Source organism: Thamnophis sirtalis, unplaced genomic scaffold, assembly GCF_051295495.1.
Source record: "Thamnophis sirtalis isolate CommonGarterSnake01/CBP01778 unplaced genomic scaffold, rThaSir2_p1.2 scaffold_5, whole genome shotgun sequence".
NCBI lineage: Eukaryota > Metazoa > Chordata > Lepidosauria > Squamata > Natricidae > Thamnophis > Thamnophis sirtalis.
In genome coordinates this window covers 111,416,689-111,438,583 of record NW_028261385.1, presented here as the reverse complement: position 1 = coordinate 111,438,583, position 21,895 = coordinate 111,416,689, and the positions used below count along the sequence as shown (strand labels likewise).

Below are 21,895 nucleotides of genomic sequence, written 5' to 3'. Positions count from 1 at the left end.
TCCCCTCCTCCCTTTAACGACTACAGCTGCTTCTGAGGAGACGGCACCCAACTGGGGCGGGGGAGGGGAAAGATCGCTGCGCTTTACCGCTCCCTGCGCAGGATTGGTTGGAGGAAGGGGAGGGGGCTTTCATCTAACGGGCGCGCGCGAAATGAGGCGTCCTCGAATACGCTGCGTGTGCCGACCGCGCCTCCTTCTTTTGCCGTGCGCGCGCTAGCGGCGTCTTCCGATCCCTCCCTCCGACCCTAGCAGGCTAGGCAAGCAGCTAGGCAAGCAGGGCGGGCAGCCGAGATCGGAGTTGGCGGTTTCTGGGGGGCTGCGAGCGCGATTCAGGCGACCGCGGGAGCCCTACGGGTGGGCAGAGGCGCTGCCTCTCTCCCCTTAGTCGTGGGGAGAAATTAATTTCGCTGGTTCATCTATAATACCAAGGTTGGGCACGTCAGCTCCCCCTTCCATCATCAGCCTCTTGCTGACGATCTTGGTGGGGGAGAGCGCGCGGGGCTGGAGAGGCCGATTTCGGCACCTCCCCTCTTTTTTCGTTTTTCCAATTTTGATCATTATCACATTGTCGGGAAATAATTCTGATACTACCGATCGAGATTTGAATAGTGCCACATTTGCCGGATTCATCGAGTCTTTAGTCTTTGCTGAAGCGTGTCCTCTTTCCCAGTCCTTTTATGTCTCCCCACATTTATTTTATTGACACCCTTTTATAATATTCGAGGGGAGGCGTTGGATTCCCCGCCTAATCTTCCTAAAATCCAGAGTCCTGTCCAGGAGGAGGAGGAGGAGACGACGGGAAGAGCAACCAGGTTAGTGATGACTTGTCGAAAGCCTTTCGACTAGAAATTGCCTCATCTTCTGTGTTCAGGAAGGGAAATGTGCATACGTATGTTATTTTAGAATTCTTTGTCTGAGTACTGATGCTTAAGTGTTAATGGTGACATGCAATCGTAGCTGTGTGAAAAATATTTCTTGCTAGTTTTATATTACAACAAAGCCTCTTCTGTTGTACTTATCTTTGGATAGAAGAAGATAGTCTGCTGCATAGAAAATAGTTTCTTGAACTGTACTGCTTTAAAATACGTTTGTAATGAAATAAGTATTCTGTAAAACCATGACTTTCCCCTTCAGACTTGCAGTTTTACTCATGTTTTACTCATGGTCAATTTGCCTTTTTTTTCTTTCAATTTTTTTTGTACTATAAGAGGGTTTTGAAGGTATGCTTTTGCTAAATGATTCAAAAGATTTTTATCTCATTAGAGTAATATCACATTTTCATGAGTAGTAAGTTTCATTTTGTTCAGTTTGAATGCTGCTTTAGGATCTTAATCAAACCTAATTTTAGATTATACATTTAAAATCACTCTTTTTTTCTTCAATAAGGCTTAAACGTTGAAAGCTAACCTGAATTCTCTTTTTCTTGTTTTCCAGATACTGGTGATGCCAGGTACAGTCTTTGTAAGGGCCCTGTTCTGAGGAAGATCCAAACAAGGCATTTATGTGCTTTGACTGCTTAGTCTTCTAAGCTTAATATTCTTTTCCCTTTGTTTATTCTCCTTTCCATGGATGTAATTTGAGGATTAAACCTCCCAACCAAATTACTTTAGTCATCAGAACAACGGTTAGGTGTGGACCATCAGAGTGTCAGGCAAAAACAATTCCCATGACACCTTTCTTTTTTTGGAGGTTCAATGACCAAATCATTCTTGAAGAGTCAAAAGGCATTGAAAGGACTTGATTATACTCCAAGGGGGTGGTAAAAGGGAGAGGAAAAAAAAGAAAGTTCCAGAAATACCTCTTCTCAGAAAGGAGAGCAGAAGAAACAATTCATAAGCATTGCTGTTTTCCCCACCTTTGTCTGGTAAGTTATACTCTGATTTTTCCCCCCACCCTACTCCTGTCTTAGGAAATAGTGCTAGATTAAGAGAGGGAAGGAAATGAAAAGGGGAGGAGTTTTGAGCATGGTCTTATACAATAATTTGGTATTCGGTTATGCAGTGTAGATGTTCAAATAGCTTGTATCCTGAATAGAACTCTCAACAAAAAGAAGAAACAAAGAATGCAGAGGAACTTCCTACAATCCTAAAGAAACTAAAAATGGAGTTGTTCTTTCTGATGTGTGGAATTATGGGAAATAATTTAAAGGGTAATTAGCTTCATAAGTAGCTGAAAGTAATTGGCTAGGTTTTCCCTTATGGACAAGTGAGAAAAAAAAGTTCAAAAAAAGATGTCACAGTTGGCTAAACAGTGCAGGAGAAATATTCCCCCTTCACCAGGATGTGGCGTCCTTTGCAAATAAAAGAAGTTAGAGGAGGCGTATAAGTAGATTGATGCAGTCAAAAAGCATGTTTGATCACCTGGTTTCTGTGGTTATTTCTCTAAAAGGAGTAGCAGTTGATGACTGGCTAATGTTTATGTTACCTTTTTTGTAATGATATTTAATTTAAAATTTACAACAGTGCATACATGTAAAAGGCAAATTAATGCAAAATCTGAATTAATATTTTTAGTTCAACTAGATTTTTATTTTGCAAATTCTAAATATTTCTTATATAAAACAGATAACATTTTCAATAAATATGTAAGTTTTATATAGTGTGCACCAAATCTGTATTGATTCTTTTCACCTATTGATTTTTAATGTTACATGTTTTAAATGTAGCTTTTTTAAATAAGTGTTTATAAACAACAGATTAGGATTTTCAACTACTATACCACAGATAATAGTTGGAATTCTCTAATATCTTTCTCCATACATGGTTCTCTCAGATTAAATAAAATATGTTCATCCTGTCATATGATAAAGGGATTATCTCACTTTTTCCCAGGACATAAATATTTCACTTGATTGAATTATTCCCAGAGAAACTAACTGCAAAGAAACATTACGTTTATATAGTGTTTGATTGTATCAATACCATGCTTGCTGTGGTGGGAAAAATAGGAAGAAGTATTAGATAGGTTGCTGCTTTGAGTTATTTATAAAAATAATAAGGGGAAAATAAAAATGAACAAATGCAATATAACTATATCTATCTTCCAGATAAAATAGCTTTAAAAATGTAACATTTAAACAGGTAGGTTTCTTTTAATGGATTAATCATATATTATATGATACTGTGCAAAAAGTACTGCTCATCTGAATTTTGAGGAACTTCATATTGGATCCATGTTCCAAATTATTATTGTACTATACACAGAATTTATACTATATATGCTTGATCACATCTTTATAATCTAAATTCTTGATTTAAGACCATCAGTCTGGATTTTAATTCCCACAACTAAATATAAGTAACACTGACAAATATAGGACAGAATTCTGTTCTGTCATGATGGATGATACATCAAGGACTATCTGTATAGGAATTAGCACAATATTAATATTTCAAAGTCATTGAGTAACAGGAGCCCATTCCTGCAGGCTGGGAAACATGGCAAAAGTAACATCAATTTTATTCTTATTTATATTTCATATTTTAAGATATTAAAATCTTTGTTTCGTGGATTGGCAATCTTTAAAGGGGCCCTATCATATAATTTAGTGCAATGTCAAGTGAACAATACTCACAAATGAAACATGTTTTGTTTTGCATTTTTAAAATTAAAAAATTGAAATCTTATTCTACACAAAACAGATTTTGTGAAATGTACGTGCCTAGATTGTGACTGTCATTAATTTTTAATTTGACAGGTAACACTTTTTCTGTATTTGTTTTTCATATAGTGCAGTAAGCATACTAGAGATGGTAACTCCAAACATACTTTGTATGTGTCCCTGAACCTCTTATTTATATTCTCCCACACTGAAAAATATCTCTGAAGTCATAATGCCAGATTTTAAAAATAAACAACTGAATGACTTTCCACCAACATTTGGTGAAAAATAAAAAAAAATGTATTCTTTTGGCAAGCTTAGCACATCTAGAAAAGTGAAACTGCTCAAAGCAACTAAGAAGACATTGCCAATCTAATTCTTAATGGCATTATTACCTTCCAAATGCACACTGCATCAGATTACTTAAAAATGATTTAAATAAAAATTGTAGTCCCTATTCACTCAAAGATTATCCACTTTTGTACAGTTCTCTTCCCCCCAAGAAGGTAGGGTAAATCTGAATCCCGGAATTTAGCCTGTTACCATAAACTTCAAAACAAATAAATTGATTTTAACAGTACAGATTCAAAGACGATATCACAAGGAAGTAAAAATAGCAGCCAGCAAAGTTGCGATATGAAGTATATAAGTAATTAGATCTAGCAACTGAGGTGGATTAGTTGCTAGATCAGAGATGTTTGTAAAAAAATTCAGGTGGCATAAATAGAATAGTTGCAGAACAAATGGGAGAGTGCTTTGTGTATGAGTAAACCAAGAAAAAAAATGAAAGCTTTGTCACTTGCCTTGATTTTTCTATCCTGCATGAGGAGTATGCAGATTCCATTACTTGTTTCCATAAATGCATAGTTGATGAAAATAAGAGCTGGATTGATAATTTTAGAATTATACCAAATATGTTTTGAATGTATGCAGTCACCCACCACTTTATACACACACATATTATTTTTAATAATATTTTATACATATTTAAAATATTGATAATAGTAGTAAAATCTAATGCAAATTTAAATTTAAAGAGGAAGGAAGAATAAAGTGAAGAAAAAGCAAAGTGGGAATATAATAAAGAAAAAAGAACATATATCCATACTATATATATGATTTCCAATATTCATTACAAGTATAAACAAATGTAGTGGCTTTCCACTTCTATCAAGGCTACAAAGAAATATATCTTCATCCCATATCCTATCCTTTATCCACAAAACATCAACTTTTCAGTCAAGTCATCACCAAAAGTCTAAAATCTGGGACGATTTTTAAAAGTGATTAGAAAATGAAGTTGTGAAGTTAGTTTCTTTAAAAACTCTGCCAGTGGTGCAATCAAGTATGCTGATCCCTTCATTTCCCAGCACTCAAGACACACAAAAAAACACTGGTCCTTGCATGAAGCAGCCATCTGGAACATATAGGTGCTGTCTCATCCTAATCCAGAGAAGTTCCAAGAAACCAGTCAACTCACCAGTGTTTTGGTCTTTTTTGTGGTCATTTCCACTTTTGCAGAGCTGTTTTCGGTTTGCCATTATCTCCCCTGGAAATCCTCTATCTCAAACATATGGCTTGGGGCACTAATAAGAAATAAATATATAAAAATATAGCAAAACACTAAATAATAAAGAAAGGAGCCAAGGTAAAACCACACAATCAGCATAATCAAGATATGTGCTGAACCATGTACCCTAGGCCCACAGATCTGTATTAATTCTACTCCAAAAGAAATTCTTTTGGATGGGCAGAGATGTCATTTTCAAATCTCAATGATTTTCCCGTAAGATTCAAGTACTTTTCTTGTTCCTTATTTTTTAAATTTTCTTAAACAGGTAATCCTGTTATCCTGATTTCTATAAAACTGTACCAAAAAATAAAAATACTAAAATATTAAATGGTTTCCATCATTTTAATTAAAATTATTTTTTCTTTGTTCCTTCTACTCAGCTCCAATTTGAGCAAGAAATTTAGCTTTTACCAAATTTTACAAGAAAATGAATTGTCATTTGGAATGGTTTATATGTACGTGTGTGCTAAGTTTCTTACTTATATTTTTTAGATATTCCTTTCAAAGGATACCTAAAGTCTGCAGACGTACTTCAAGATGTGTAGTTCTGTTATTCCCAGGCTCTGGTTTTTAACAGATCGACGTATCCGAGAAGATTATCCTCAGCAGGAAATTCTAAGGGCACTTAAAGCCAAATGTTGTGAAGAGGATCTAGACTTCCGAGCTTTGCTGATGGATGAAGTGGTCTTGACCATTGAGCAAGGAAATCTGGGTAAGAATGCTATATAGAAGATATGAATTGATGACTGTTAGTAGAGTATGGAGGAGAATATTTGTAGCTCAGGGTTGAAATGAAGGGTCCTTGGTGCTCTCTGAGCTTGCTTGTTTTCTTGCAGATGTTTCATTACCCAAACTAGGTAACATCATCAGTGCTATGGAAATGTCAGAAATGATTGTATTTGGTCAGCCTGGCATTGTCTCTTGTTCTTTTGGAAAATAAAGCAGATTAATAATTAAAATGGTAGCCACATCATAGCAGAATTCAAGGGGGATTATAATAGCCCCAAGGGGTGGGGTGTCAACCTACAGTGCTATGTAATGTAAATGTGTCACCAGCTCTGTCTTGGCATTGAACATTGTTCCGTATTACAAGGCATATTTCTCTTGTGCTGTACCATCAGTATATTTCAACTGCAGTGAAAAGCTTCCTACTACAGTCTTCCCTACTCTGAGCCCACCTGATTTTTGGACTAATTCCCAGTTTTGGAATGGCTGGGAGTAGCTCAATTAAATAAAATAATTATTTTTGAATTTCATTTTCCCCTCCCCATATGAAAGCTATGTCATCTTCAAAATGTTCATTCTGAAGAAAGTGAATTGATTTCTGAGTCAATGTCCCACAAGAAATTTGTAGAGAGGTAATATCTAAGTATACATATATTAATACCCATCAAAAAGTTATTAATGCTGATTTATTTCATTTATGTAATTTGTATCCATTATAATCAGCTGGTTGATAGATTTTACAAGAACATAATACAGCTAAAACACTCATGTTAAGAATAAAATAGTTTAAAATTATTATAAATATATAATGGATGCCCACAATAAAAGAAAATATTTTCAGAAAATATTCAAGCAGCAAAAATAATAGAACAATATTAATGGTGTACTTCAGTCTTCATTAGAAATAATACATGTAGTTTTCTAATGGTCATTAGCAAGTGTTTGAAATTAAAACGGTGCTGAATGAATTAATATCCTTGTTTGAAGTTACAGCTGTTGTTGCACTGTCATGGTCACATAATAAAAATTCAAGCACTTATGACTACAGGGGTGCTCCAATTCTCCACATGCCTGTCTTCCAGATCTAGGTAGTCCTGCACAGCAGCAGTAGGCAGCCCTCTATATCAGCCCTAGCCTGCTACTGCCACTCAAATGCCAGCACTGTATTCTCCAAGGTGTGTGTGCTTTGGTGAATGGCACAATTGCCCTCACTGCCCAATACTGAGGTTTTGCTTTGTTCTGCCCACCTTCATGTGTTTTTCTCCTGCTGTTAAGTGGCTTGCAATGACCTATCTGAGGCAGCTCTTGGAGCCTCTTCACTCATGACTTTGGAAACCCCCATAAGTCCTGCATGAACAGAGCCCATTCTTTGGAAACTTCTGGAAGCCCCATTTGACTTTGGAAGCCTCTGGAAACCCTGCATAACTTTAGAAGCCTCTGGAAGCCCCATATAAATAGGCTCTTTTCTTGACCTTTCGGAGGCTTCTGAACTCATGGATCTTCTGAAGTCATGTGCAAACAAGTTCTGTTCTTCAGGAGCTTCAGGAAATCCCACTTGACTTCAGAAGTCTCCAGAAGTCACACACAAATTTGGAAGCCTCTGGAAGTCCTGCACAGACAGGGGCTTCTGAAGAATTGGACAATAAGTCAACCCCCTATTCTGAAAAACAGGTATTGTGTCCAATCTTTTCTTGAAAATTTCCAGTGATGGAGCACCCACATCTTCAGGAAGCAAGCTGTTCCGTTGATTAATTTTCTCATTGTCAGGTAATTTTTCCTTAGTTCCAGGTTGGATCTCTCTTTAATGAGTTTTTTTCCATTGATTCTTCTGGGGCTTCTGGGGCTTTGGAGAAAAAAATTGATCCCCTCTTTTCTGACTGTTCCTCAAGCAAGGAGAGATCACTATCATGTTACCCCTAATCCTTCTCTTTGATTGGTTCCACATACATACTTTAGTCATTCATAGTATGGTTTAGCCTCCAGACCACTCATCATCTTTGTTGCTCTTCTTCATACTCTTTTTAGGATCCCAGGGTCTTTTTTTGTATTATGACAACCAGAGTTGAATGCAGTATTCCAAGTGTGGTCTTGCTAGTGCAGTATAAAGCGATACTATAACTTCTCCTGATTTTAATGCTGTTCCTCTATTAATGCAATCTAGGGCTGTATTGGCAGCTGCAGCACTCTGCTAACTCAGTACTTAAATGGTGGTCCACTAGAACACCTCGCAGTTAGTACTGTTGAGCCAGCTATTGCCTATTCTATACCTGTGCATTTGGTTTTTCTTGCCTAAGTGCAGGATCTTACTTTTCTCATCACTGAAATACATCTTGTTGAATAGGGCCCAATGCTGAAGTTTGTCAAGATCCTTCTGAACCACTGTTCCCTCTAAGGTGCGCGGCTGCGTGGCCGCGCACGTGGCAAGAAACCCCCGCGCAGCAGTTTCTAACTGCCGCGCAGAGATTTCTATCAAAGCAAACGTGGGGAAGTCCTTTGCAGGCGGCTAGAACTGGCCGCCTGCAAAGGACTTCCCCAGACTGGGAGAGATATTAAAAAAAAACAGCGGTCCTTCTAGCTCGCTTTGTTGCTTGGTTTGCTGCAGCCCTGGGGAGCCATGGAGAGGGTGAGTCAGAGGCAGCCCAGCACCTGGCGTCCCCCCCCCCTTGGCGGCACCGAGATGGCTCTCCTGGATGCCCGACCTGCTGGTATCTCCCCCCCCCCTCGCTTTCCGCCTTCCGGAAGCCCATCGCTTCGGGCGCTTCAGGCTCTTTTCTTTCCTCCCATCCCTTGCCCTGCTTTCTGCTCGAACAGAATATCTGCTGCTGCCTCCTCCTCCCCCAACAGCACTGCCGGATTTGCCGCCCAACGCTGCGGCTGAGGTGAAGCCGCCAAAGCTCCCGCCAGCACCCCTGCTTAGGTGAGGTGTTCCGAGTGGAGGGGGAGGCAGGTACCACTGCCGCTGCCATGGGCGGGGGCGCCAGCGGGAGCTTTGGCGGCTTCACCTCAGCTGCAGCGCCGGGCAGCAAATGTGGTGGTGCTGTTGGAGGAGGAGGAGGAGGCGGCAGCAGTTATTCTGGTGGGGGGGGGCTCGTCACAGCAGTGATAAGGCCATAGATCAGTCATTTTTAGATGCAGGACATTTTCATACAGTAATGTAGAAAAAGCAATGCTGTCTGCCAAAATGCTGTCACTTAATGAATATGTATAAACATATCAGTGAAAAGTGGGTGAATGAAAGGCAGTAAAAATAGGAAATGTTTGCTGAAAGCAATGCAAACAGAAATGCCTTCTTGTTAAATTCTTCGAATACAAATTTTAAAGATTGTCTTAAATTTCTTGCTGGTTTACAGGCATTATTTTTCTTCTTCCAAAAATTAAGTTAGCCTCAAGGAATTTCATTCCCAAGAAAATGAACACAGAAATGAATGTAAAAAGAAACTATTAAAAAAAACCCTGTTCATTAATTATATAAAGCACTATTTTACTTACACTATTTTCTCCAACTACCATTTCAAATTATTCACCCTTCGAAGTTCCTATGTTTCCCTCTCTCCGTGTGTGTGTGTGTGTGTGTGTGTGTATGTGTGTTTAAAATGCAGGAATAAAAATGCTCCTAACACACCACAACTTTAAAGGCTATTTTTTGTTTCAAATGCCAGACTTTCTGAGCCAACATTTTGGTTGCTAAGCAGGAGCGTTGTTAAGTGATACTGATATTATATAACACTTTTAATTAAACAGGTACCTTGAATAAACATAACTTTGAGTTTCAAATAATACTGATTTCGTTGTTGTCTTAGGTGACATCTGTGAAAAAATTCAGGTGCTCAGGCATGAAAATGTGCCGCTCAAACACTATACTTTTTTCACACTGAAAAAAATTAGAGGGAACATTGTTCTGAACCTTGAGTCTATCTTCCAAAGTATTAGCAATTCCCCTAACTTGGTGTCATCTGCAAATTTGATGACTCCCCCTTATATCTAGATCTTTTATGAAGAAGTTGAAGAGCACTAGACCAGGACAGAACTTTGAGGTATCCCATTGCATGCATCCCTCTATGTACATGCAGTTATGTTAATGGCTACACACTGCAATTAGTCAGCTAATTGTGAATTCATCTAGTAGTAGTACTGTCTGTCAAACATTGTTCCATCTTATGAAGAAGTAGGCCGTGGTCTATTTTATTAAATGCCTTAACTGTAGCCTAAGTATACTACAGGTAGTCGCCGATTTACAACAGTTCATTTAGTGACTGTTCAAAGTTACAAAAGCACTGAAAAAAGTGACTTATGACCAATTTTCACTCTTATGACCATTGCAGCCATATGATCATGTGATCAGACCCATGATCATGTAATTAAAAACTCAGGTGCTTGGGAACTGACTTGTATTTATGATGGTTGCAGTGCCTTGGGGTCATGCGATCACTTTGTGCAACCTTCTGACAAGCAAAGTCAATGGGGAAACCAGATTCAGTTAATAACCATGTTAACTATCTTAATAATGGCAGTGACTCACTTAACAACTGTGGCAAGAAATGTCATAAAATGGGACAAAACTCACTTAACAAATATCTCACTTTGCAGTAGAAATTTTGGGCTCAATTGTGGTTGTTGAAGACCATCTGTATAGCCACATCATTTTACTGATCCACTAATTTAGTCACTGAAAAAAGGCAACAAGGTTTGTCTGGCATGATCTATTTTTAAGAAACCCACATTGGTTCTGGAAATCTCTTTGTTTATTTCTAGATTCTTACAAAAGTGGCGTTTTATCATCTTTTCCAGGATTTTCCCAGGTATTAAAGTCAAACTGATTGGTCTGTAGTTTCCTGGTTCCACTTTTTTTCCTGTTTTGAAGATTAGAATCATATCAGCTCTTTCCCAATCTTCTAGTAATTGTGCCATGCTCTAGAATCCTTGAAAGATTTTGTTCAGTGGTTCCAGATTTAAAATAAAATTGGAAACAATTCTGAAAATGGATCTATTATGTTTTTTCCTCCACTTTACCAAAGTTATACTCCATTAATCCATTTTAGGCCCAGTATACTCTTTATCTTCATAAACGACTTAGATGAGGGAATAGAAGTGGAACTTACCAAATTTACAGATGATACTAAGCTGGCAGGAATAGCTAACACCCTAGAAGATAGGCTCAAGATCCAGATGGATCTTGACAGACTTGAACACTGGGCCATATCTAACAAAATGAAATTCAATGTAGAGAAGAGTAAAGTCTTACACTTGGGCAAGAAAAACCAAAAGTATACAGTAGACTTGGTGAAACCAGGCCTAATAGCTGTCACTGTGAGAGGGATCTTGGAGTCTTAGTGGACAACCAGCTAAATATGAGGCAGCAATGTGCAGCGGCTGTCAAAAAAGCCAATGCAATCCTAAACTGCATTAACAGAGGGATACAATCAAGATCAAGTGAGGTACTAATACCACTCTATAAAGCCTTAGTAAGACTACACCTAGAGTATTGCATCCAATTTTGGTCACCACACTAAAAAAGATGTTGAGACTCTAGAAAAAGCGCAGAGGAGAGCAACCAGGATGATTAGGGGACTGGAGATGAAAACATATGAAGAATGGTTACAGGAATTGGGCATGACTAGTGAAGAGAAGGACCAGGGGAGACATGATAACAGTGTTCCAATATTTGAGGGGCTGCCACAGAGAGGAAGGGGTCAAGCTATTTTCCAAGGCACCTGTAGGCCAGATAAGGAATAAGGGATGGAAACTGATCAAGGGGAGATTCAACCTAGACATAAGGATAGTTTTTCTGACAGTGAGAACAATCAATCAATGGAGCAGCTTGCTTTCGGAAGTTGTGGGAACTGAGGTTTTCAAGAAGATATTGGACTGCCATTTGTCAGAAATGGTGTACGGTCTCCTGCTTGGGCGTGGGGTTGGACTTGATGACTTACAACAGGGATCACCAACCTTTCGGACCTCAGAGACCACTAAATTCATAATTTTAAATCCTGCGGCCCACTAATCTGCCTAATGACTGGCTAGGTGGGCGTGGCTAGGTGGTCATGTGACTGGGTGGGCATGACCAACTTGATGTCACTCATGTTGAGGGGTGCCTTGACACCCTCTACTCGCACCTCCCCTCCCAGCCACTTCTCGCCTGGCCGCCCAGGCTCCTTAGAGCCCCAACAGGAAGCAGTTGTTGGAGCTAAGCAGCTACCATGAGAAAGAGTTGGCAAAACAACTGGCTCAGTTCAAATTCTGACCGAGAAAGAGGCTAAGCAGAAGCACCTCACTGAGGACTACGAGCATAGGCTTTCCAAGCAGAGGGAAGACCTGTGGGAGTGCAAGGCCAGATACCGGTGCCTGGAGGCTCAGCAGACTGAGATGGTCAGCCAATTCCAGGCCATGATGCAGTTCCACTGCAACAAGACCCTCCAGTTCTTTGTCACCAGCAGCACTTCCCTGCAGCCTTCGACCCTGCAGCCTTCGACCCACACCAGGAGGCTGAAGCAGACCCCAAATTGGAATTTCTGCCCCCCTCTGACCCACATAAAAAGTCCCCAAAGGGTGAGACACTCTGCAGCAACACAAATGTTCATTGCATCCGAACTCAGGGGCTATAGTTTGAGGACTTCTGATTTAGTGCAATGTAAAAAATGTAAATAATTTTTCTGTGGACCACCAACATTTTTTCGTGGGCTATGGGATTTCTTGGGCCACCAACATTTCTCATAGGTCCACGGACCACCAATTGGTGACCGCTGATTTACAAGGTCCCTTCCAGTTCTGCTAATCTAATCTAATCCCATTTCTGTTAATCTAATCTAATCCCATGAAAGAGATTCATTGTTTAAACAGTTTGACGGAACTGCGTGTCTCCGATTAATTATCAACTGTGTCAATTGCTTGTTTAAACTAAAGACAAAATGTGGGGGGGGGGGGCGTGCAGAATAGTATAAACAGACTTGTTCATATATCTGTACATGTTCTTTGTGTCTCAAATATGCTTATGACTCTAAAATCTTGCCAAAAGAAAAGTTTTTCATTCTATGTCAGCTAGTTGCACTCTGGATTGTTACTGAAAATAGGTAGATGTCAAAATAGTGAGACTTTTAAAAAATTCTGTCATATCTATTCAGGCACAAAGCTAAGAGATACTGCTAGAGATATGCTTGTTTCACAGGTATTTGGACTAGAAATGTGGCTTTCAGTTGCCATTTGTAAGCAAATGAATGGGGATAGTAAAATTATAGCTGTTGAAATAAATGTGTTTTTGTTCATTTCTTGTGGAATATCCCATGATAATGTATTTACATTAAGATGATTTTTCCATCAGTTAACAATTGTTTGTGTAACTTCATTTTTATGGCAAGTTTTTTATTTTATATTCCTTATACATATCAATGTGTGAACAGTGTGACACCTGGGTACCATACATTTAGCACAGATAAACATAATGTTGTTACTCATAGTTATTACAATTCTTTTTCCTTGTTTTATGTTGTTTAAACATATTTAATACACCACCATTCAATTTCTAAACCTCCCTCATTATTACATATATCTTGTTATATTAAAATATGTATATTGTGGTTCCGCTCTTATTTCTATATCTATTCTTTCTTATTTTTCCCATTGGTTCATTTAAACATAAGTAACGTTTCTTTTCACCATTATTTATTATCCCCTGTCTTATATTTAATATTTTAAAAATTACTCATTTTGCCACCGTGCTTTCAATATCCCAAATATCCAAAACTACTAATCAATCCAATTATTAACAGTATTCAATTGATCCTGGGATTATATCTCCAACTCCCCACAAATTCTAGTCCTTGAAGATTGAAATTCACAATATATTTTAACACAATATTAATAATACCTTTAAATTCCCTAATCCTGAACTTCTACCTTCGACCGTTAGCTTATTTTTAAATATAATAAATTCTGTTAGTATATATACTACTATTTCCCTATTTATATTTTCTACTTTCTATTTTACTATTGCATTTTATCGCTATCCATCATCTCTTACCTTGTTTCCCCGAAAATAAGGCAGGGTCTTATTTTCTTTTGACCCCCGAAATAAGTGCTTGGCCTTATTTTTGGGAAGGTCTTATTTTTGAGGTGCAGGAGGCGGTGAGCGTGGTCACCTCATGGCTGCTACTGTGTTGCAATATTTTTTTGGGGAGGACTTATTTTTGGGGGAGGGCTTATTTTAGCGCAAGTGCTCAAAAGTCCGATTGTGCTTATTATCCTGGGAGGTCTTATTTTCAGGGAAACAGGGTAGTCTTTTTGGAGTTCCATCATATGTTAACTTTTTAATCCCCTTTTTCTTTCTCTCTCTTGGAAATTTATAGTATTTTATAGTGTTTTTATATCCACTAAATTTTCTTTTCAAGTTGCCCTAACCCTTTAGCTCTTTCTGCATCTTTTGAACCCCCATCTCTAGTTCTTTTTTTGAAGAGATTTTCCTTTTTTTCTCTATTCTATTGTAAACTTTTAAAATATTATCAACTTGATTCCTATTTATCAGTCCTTTCTCTCCATTATCTTTATTTTCTTGCATCTTACTTTGATTTTTTCCTTCCACTGCTTCTTCTAATTTTCCATCTATTTCCTGAATATCTTGTTCATCTTCCTCCAATTGTTGCGGGCCTTCTACACTCATTTCTTTGGCCTTAGGCACTCCCCTTGTTTCCTTATTGTTCTTTATAGTTTCATGCATATTTTTAAGCATCAAAATTATTTCTTCATATCCCTCTATCATCCTCTGGTAATCCATTTTATTACAATTACTCAACATACCTCTATGATTCAAATGACTCAATATTTAAACACTTCTACAGAGCCAGTTATTACTAAAACGTAATCATTCTCATAGTTATGTCTCCCAGTCCCCATAGTTTATAATTTTTAAAATTCTTTGGTATTTTATAGCCTTTTAATTTTCCAATTATCTGTTTTCCCGATTGTCCAGATTTTAAAGTTTTGTTTAATTTTCCTTCTTTTCTCTTTTCTTCTATCCCTTTTCTTTTTTAACCTCGTGTGGTATTCTGTCAAATAATAATAGTACTCCAGATCAAATTAATCCACTCTGTTTTCTCCAATCTTTGGAGTCCTCAGTCCAATAATTGATTTTTAAGTGGGTAGCTCCAGAGTTTCAGAAGTGCTAGGTCGCTGCTATTAAAAATAGTTGTGAACCTATCTTTTCCTGGATATTCTTTTGGGTTTAAGATTGAAATAAAAAGAATTCTTGTCACCCAGTTTATGCCCCCATTTATAACAAAGTCTGCACCTGCATTGTGCTTAGATAGTCGTCCTCTCTCCCACCTTTATGGCAGCCATCTTAAACTGCCTCTTTTTCCCGATGTGGCATAAAGGGAAAAAGCTCTGGGGCTCAACAGGAGATTGCGATCTCTCCTGCGACCTCACAGAGCACCCCTCCTTAGCTTCACTGCCCCTACAAGGCAGCTTTGGCTCCTTCCGGAGCCCACAAACAGGGAGAAAACCTGCACAGGAACGGAGGTGGCCGTTCTCTGTGACTGGTCACTGGGAGGCTCCACTCATTTCCCTTATTTTGATGGCGTGCTAATGCACTTCTAGACAGGAAATTAGCATTTAATTCTATTCCCCTTCCTCTTTATGCACACATTTAGATGGTTTGAGACAATGCTTTTGTTTAGTTATTTTCTTCTAGGAAGATCTATCTTTAACCCTTTTTAATGTATTACCTTTTCTTCCTATTTTCATTTTACTATGATTATAAGGTGGAGACTATGATTCTATTGTGGACTTAAAATAAAGTTTCTTTCAAGGAGCTTGGTCATACATGTGCCAATTTTTCAGAGATTAGGAGATGCTTAAACAAACGTATGCTCACAAATCTGGTGCTTGATTATATTTTCCAGATTTTCCCAGATATTAATATCAAGCTGATTAGCCTGAAATTTCCTGGGCCCATTTTCCCTTTTTAATAGATTGGAACTATAAAAGCACTTTTCCAGTCTTCTGATAGTTTTCCTATGGTACAGGAGCTTTGAAATGTGTTCCATGGTTCCGAGATCACGTTTGCCAGCTCCCTTGGAACACTGGGATATAAACCATCTGATCCAGGTGATCTCTTACCAATTCCTTGCCTATTTTGACTTGCAATTCTGTCTCTCTCTGTGCTTGCTTTTAATATATTGGGCTATTTCTTCTTTTGCATAAAGACAAATGCAAAGAATGAATTAATTTAGGTTTTTTTTAGTTTATTGTCATTGCACCTTGTACAACGAAATTAAAGGCCATCTTCAGTATACATTATAACTATAAAAATAAAACACAAACACACATCCTTCACATTCTATACAACTGAATTGAAAACCTGATTAATATTACACTATACAGTAGAATTCAATATAGTTACTGCCCTGGGATAGAAACTGTTTTTTAGCCTGTTTGTCCTTGTTTTTATTATCCTGGACCATCTGCAAGATGGTTAAAAAAAAGGGTGCCCAGGATGAGTTGATCTTCAAGAATGCTTTGAACTTTCTTAAGGCAGCGGGATCTATAAAGCTCTTCCAAAGAGGGGAGAGGGCAACCAATGATCCACTGGGCAATTACGTTAACCCTCTGGAGTGCTGTCCTATCTGCCACTGTGCAATTGGCAAGCCATACACAGGTGCAGTGTTAAAATACTCTCTATGGTGCAGCAATAGAAAGTCACCAGCAGTTTTTCATTCAGTTGTTTCCTGAGAAGTCTCAGGTAGTATAATCTCTGCTGGGCCCTTTTGACCAGTGCTGCAATGTGTGTGCCCCTGGTCTGGTCCTCTTTTATGATAACACCCAGAAACTTAAAACTGGCCACTTGCTCCACTTGTTCTCCATTGATAAGCCAGGGCTGGGTGCCTGATCTGTTCCTTCTATAGTCCAGTATAAGCTCCTTTGTCTTATTGGTGTTAAGGTTCAAGTTATTGTCTCCACATCACGAAAGCAACCTATCTCCCTCACCTCGATAGGCATACTCAACCCCCCCACCCCTGGAGATGAGTCCCACCACTGCTGTATCATCTGCAAATTTAGTAATAGTATTACTAGTGTGTGTGGGAATGCAGTCATGCACATAAAGAGTGTAGAGTAAGGGACTCAATACGCAACTTTGTGGTGTACCAGTGTTAAGAATAAGGGCTGAAGAGATATGATTACCTAATCTGATCCTCTGAGAACGGCGAGACAAGAAATCCATAATCAAAGGTAAACTGATGTGCTATCTTCTTGCTGCCTATCACTTTCTTGCCATCTGCTTCTATTAGTGGACTTTCCTTGACTTTCTAATGTAAGGAACAACTTTACATATTGATTTATTTATTTTTTTTGTTATTTTTGGCATTTGTTGCAAGTCATAGTTCATTCTGGACCTTAGTTTTCTTGACTCCCTCTGCAGATTTGGGCTGGTATTCTGCTTTGGTTACCTGCTCCTCTTGGCATTGTTGCCAAATGAATTATTTTTTTGCCAAGGTGTATATTCCATATTTGGGATATTGCCATTGTCAGCTGATTTCAGGTATGCGAAAATCAATATTGGAAGAAACATTTGTTTTTATTTCAGTCTCATTCATGTTTTAAAAATATGTAACTTTTTAAATTAGAGCAAAAAGCAAATATCTTTCAAAATTGAACTTCTTTGAAGTGTCATTCTTCACTAGAAGAAAGATCAGAGCTTTCTTAAAAGATACATTAGTGCATTGTAATAACTAATAAATAGCTTGTCAGTGCATGAATCACTATGACCAGGATATATTTTTTCAAGAATTACCGTATCACAGCTGTACCATCCAGTATCATCATACAGAAGTCCAAAAGCAAGGGTGGTAGTATGGAGTCTTGAAAATCCTCATTGTGCAAGTATACATGTAATTTTTGTTTTTGTTTAACTATACTTCACTGAGTACATTAGAGATAACAGTCTTTGTAAGCGTAGTCCGTCATGTATAGCATAGCATCACAAATTCTAAAAACAGAATTGTAGAAAAAGAAAATAATGGTTTTACCTACCTATAATTTTTTCTTACACTTGGCTCCCAACCTCAGGGTGTTCCTGGGTGAAATGTACCAATTATTTTTAATAAGAATGGTGCTTTGGTGTAAAACAACAAAATTCCTCATCCACAATTTTAGACAAATATGTTTAGACAAATATAAAATTGGAGAAAACAAAAAGTGGAGATTGTAATAGTCTCCATAAAGCATCATGTAGAATCAATTAAAAATAACAATGCCAGCTATTTAAGATAATACAGTAATACAACTTACTTCTATGTTTATAACTATCCCAATTTCAAATTAAACTAACACTTTGAAGTCTAATTGAACTTTAACTATCCTAATAAATTTGTTGATATTTTAGAAAATCCCAAGGGAGAAGCATGGGAGACTTGTCCAAAAGTCAATAAGAATTGAAATACTAAACAGGGCAATAGATGATGGTTAGATATAGAATACTTATTAATATGGTAATTGCTTCATGAAGGATTAGAAAATAGAGTAGAAGGTAGAAATTGGGAAAATAGTATGATGGTATCCCTCTGTTAATGCAATTTAGGATTGCATTGGCTTTTTGGGGGGCTGCTGCAGCACACTATTAACTCATATTTAATACAATACAATAGCAGAGTTGGAAGGGATCTTGGAGGTCTTCTAGTCCAACCCCCTGCCTAGGCAGGAAACCCTATACCATTCTAGACAAATGGCTATCCAACATCTTCTTAAAGACTTCCAGTGTTGGGGCATCTACAACTTCTGGAGGCCAGCTGTTCCACTGATTAATTGTTCTAACTGTCAGGAAATTTCTCCTCAGTTCTAAGTTGCTTCTCTCCTTGATTAGTTTCCACCCATTGCTTCTTGTTCTACCTCAGGTGCCTTGGAAAATAGTTTGACTCCCTCTTCTTTGTGGCAACCCCTGAGATATTGGAACACTGCTATCATGTTTCCCCTAGTCCTTCTTTTCATTAAACTAGACATACCCAGTTCCTGCACCCGTTCTTCATATGTTTTAGTCTCCAGTCCCCTAATCATCTTTGTTGCTCTTCTCTGCACTCTTTCTAGAGTCTCCATATCTTTTCTACATCGTGGCAACCAAAACTGAATGCAGTATTCCAAGTGTGGCCTTACCAAGGCATTATAAAGTGGTATTAACACTTCACGTGATCTTGATTCTATCCCTCTGTTTATGTAGCCTAGAACTGTTGGCTTTTTTGGCAGCTGCTGCACACTGCTGGCTCATATTTAAATGGTTGTCCACTAGGACTCCCAAGATCCCTCTCACAGTTACTACTATTGAGCAAGGTACCACCTATACTGTACCTGTGCATTTCGTTTTTCTTGCCTAAATGTAGAACCTTACACTGAGACTCCACTGAGACTCCAAGATCCCTCTCACAGTTGCTGCTATGAAGCCTGGTTTCACCCAGTCTATATGTGCATTGTTGGTTTTTGGAAACCAATTGTTCATAGTAGTTCAGCTAACATAATATTAAAACATCTTAAAAAGCATTTCAGTCAAAATATAGGCTGTGGTCCAGAATCTTTCTTTCTACCCTCACAAGGTCCTTATATACATAACTGCCATACTTGCAATGCTGTGTTTGCATTTGTACATATGGTAGATAATTAGCCATATTGACAGTATGAAATTATCTGCATGCCATATGTACATATGTACATATCAGTATGTATAGGATAATAGCCTTCTAGTTGAGCTATAAAGATTCTTGTTTGATTTGGTGTGGCTTTATTAAGTTAAACTTTCCTTGAAATTAGTGCAACTCTATGCAATAAACATCTAAGCGCAACTCAGCAGCAATGCAGTAATGCTTGCTTTGCAGCTAATGAAGTATCTTGTAGCAAAATCTGCTCTTTACAGTTATGGTCTTTCTGTAACATTTTGAAAAAATCAGGATTAAAAGAAGGACGATGAATGAATTGGTTTGGTTTAAGCATCAATATGAAAAAAATGTCTAGATAGGCAGAGCAAAAAGAATTACAGTATAAGCTGTGTATAATTATAGCCTTTTATCTTTACTATAGAGTGAACTTTGAAATGTATGTTGGATATGTTGATAACTGGAGAAACTAGGAAGTATGCTTCTGGCTTAAGTGCTTGAAGAAATTTGTCAAATCTCATCACCCCCTTTGCTAAGACATGTTCAGTTGTTAGGATACCAAGGAAAGGGGCTTCCCAGAATTGCCCTGTTAGCAACAGGACTGCTGCAATATATTGACTATCATAAAATATCTTTTTAAAAAGACATTGTTAATCTTCTGCTTTTATTTTTCAAAGGAACATAAATCTTTACTTTTATAGAAAACAGGAGAAAAATGTGTAATTTAATTTTTTCAAATTTATAAAGCTCACCAAGGTGACACTAGACAGAAAACAGAATTTTTAAAACAGCAGTATAAATAATAAGTAACAAAATATTTAGGAAAAAATGTGGGATAAACAGCATCACCCCCAGATGGATTTGCATCTGGCTAACCATCTGCACTCAATGGGGCCAGATCAGAGGTAGGATTCTATCAGTTTGGCCCGGTTCGGGCAAACCGGTAGCTCCAAAAATCAGCTGAGAGCGAACCGGTTCGCTCCGACCTTCAGGTGGGTCCGCCCGCCCCTGGACTATACTCACCTATATTTCCTTGTTTTTTACCCCAGCTGATAAGGATAACAAAGTGGATTCCTTTGCCTCAGCTGTTTTCCTGTGAACTATGCATGCGCGCACAGCTCGCATCAGGCACTTTAGGTGTGCACAAAGCACACATTCAGCGAACTGGTTGCTAAACCGGTAAGATTGTACCCCTGGGCAGATCTACATGGACAGAAATATACCTCAAGGTTCTGGTTTGACCCAGTATTCTTCAAATCTTCATAAATGATCTAGATAAGGGGATAGAAGAGGAATTGTGATGGGCATCCACCACATGAATGTGTGCACATGTATACTTTCCGCCTGCGACCCTCCGCAACGCTCCAGCTGCTTGGCGGAGTATCGCGTATGCTCTGTACACTTTGTGCACGGAAGCCCTGAAAACCTCAAATACCGGTAAGGAGTGCCAGCAGGCGGGTGGGCCCTCCGGAACATCATACTGGAACAGTACCTGGTGCTCCCGGCAGGCACCGGTATACTTATACCGGGGTGTACTGGTCGTAACCCACCACTGGTGTGTATCTTTCCATGGCTCTTTGCATCACTCTTAGTTTTTGTATTAATTGTGAGATTAATATCCATGTTTTACTGGCATATGTTAACAGTTGGTAGCACACACTAATCGAAAACTTTTCAGGCATAGGGTGAGATTGTTCTGAAAAATTATGCTTAGCTTGCCAATTATATGTGATCCATTGTGCTGTAGCTACTCCTGATCCCTGCCTGTTCCTTTGCCTATACATCATTTAATGTTCTCAATATTCTTTTTGCTATTATCTTGGTGAAAGCCTTCTAGATGACTAAAAGTAGGCTTATTGGGTAATAGTTCTTTAGATCATCTTGGGCCCTTTCTTGTGTATAAAAATTGCTTTATCATGTTTCCATGCATTGGGTTTTTTTTTTCTCCGAGGCATCTCAAGTATAGTTTTGCTAGTATCTTGTGTAAACTGACCACCAGCTTTCAGCATTTCAACTGTAACAGTCATTTCCTGAAGCTTTGCCATTTTTTATTGGTTTTATTGCACTTGATACTTCCTTCACTAAGATATCTGGTATTTCCACTTTCAAGTCCAAAGGGAGCCTGATTTAACCTGGTAATTTTTAGCACCCTCTGCCTTTGGGCAGGTCTTCCCGCTGCCATGTGTAGTTGCCCTAGGGCAGGCTGTCAAACTTGCAGCCTGCAAGCTGGATGTGTCACGCACTGGTCACGCCCATGCCCGGTTTAGCGAAGGAGAAAAAGTCACGATATGTCACATGCCGCTGTGACAACACGAGTTTGACACCCCTGCCCTAAGGCTCCCGAGAATGTGGGTCATTTTTGAGGTTGTA

At 38.5% G+C, this 21,895-nt stretch overlaps 1 protein-coding gene across 10 annotated transcripts in view; it reads left to right on the top strand.

Annotated features, from left to right (window-relative positions):
• Positions 1-251: 251 nt before the first annotated feature.
• Positions 252-21,895, top strand: part of RIMKLB (ribosomal modification protein rimK like family member B) — a 62,689-nt gene continuing 41,045 nt past the window's right edge. For all 10 annotated transcript variants that reach the window (XM_087716574.1, XM_087716573.1, XM_087716581.1 and 7 more), the window contains exons 1-3: positions 252-812; positions 1,435-1,864; positions 5,667-5,886. In XM_087716574.1, coding sequence (XP_087572700.1) covers positions 5,712-5,886 — 175 coding nt within the window. In that variant the 5' untranslated portion in view covers positions 252-812; positions 1,435-1,864; positions 5,667-5,711. The remainder of the gene's footprint in view (positions 813-1,434; positions 1,865-5,666; positions 5,887-21,895) is intronic.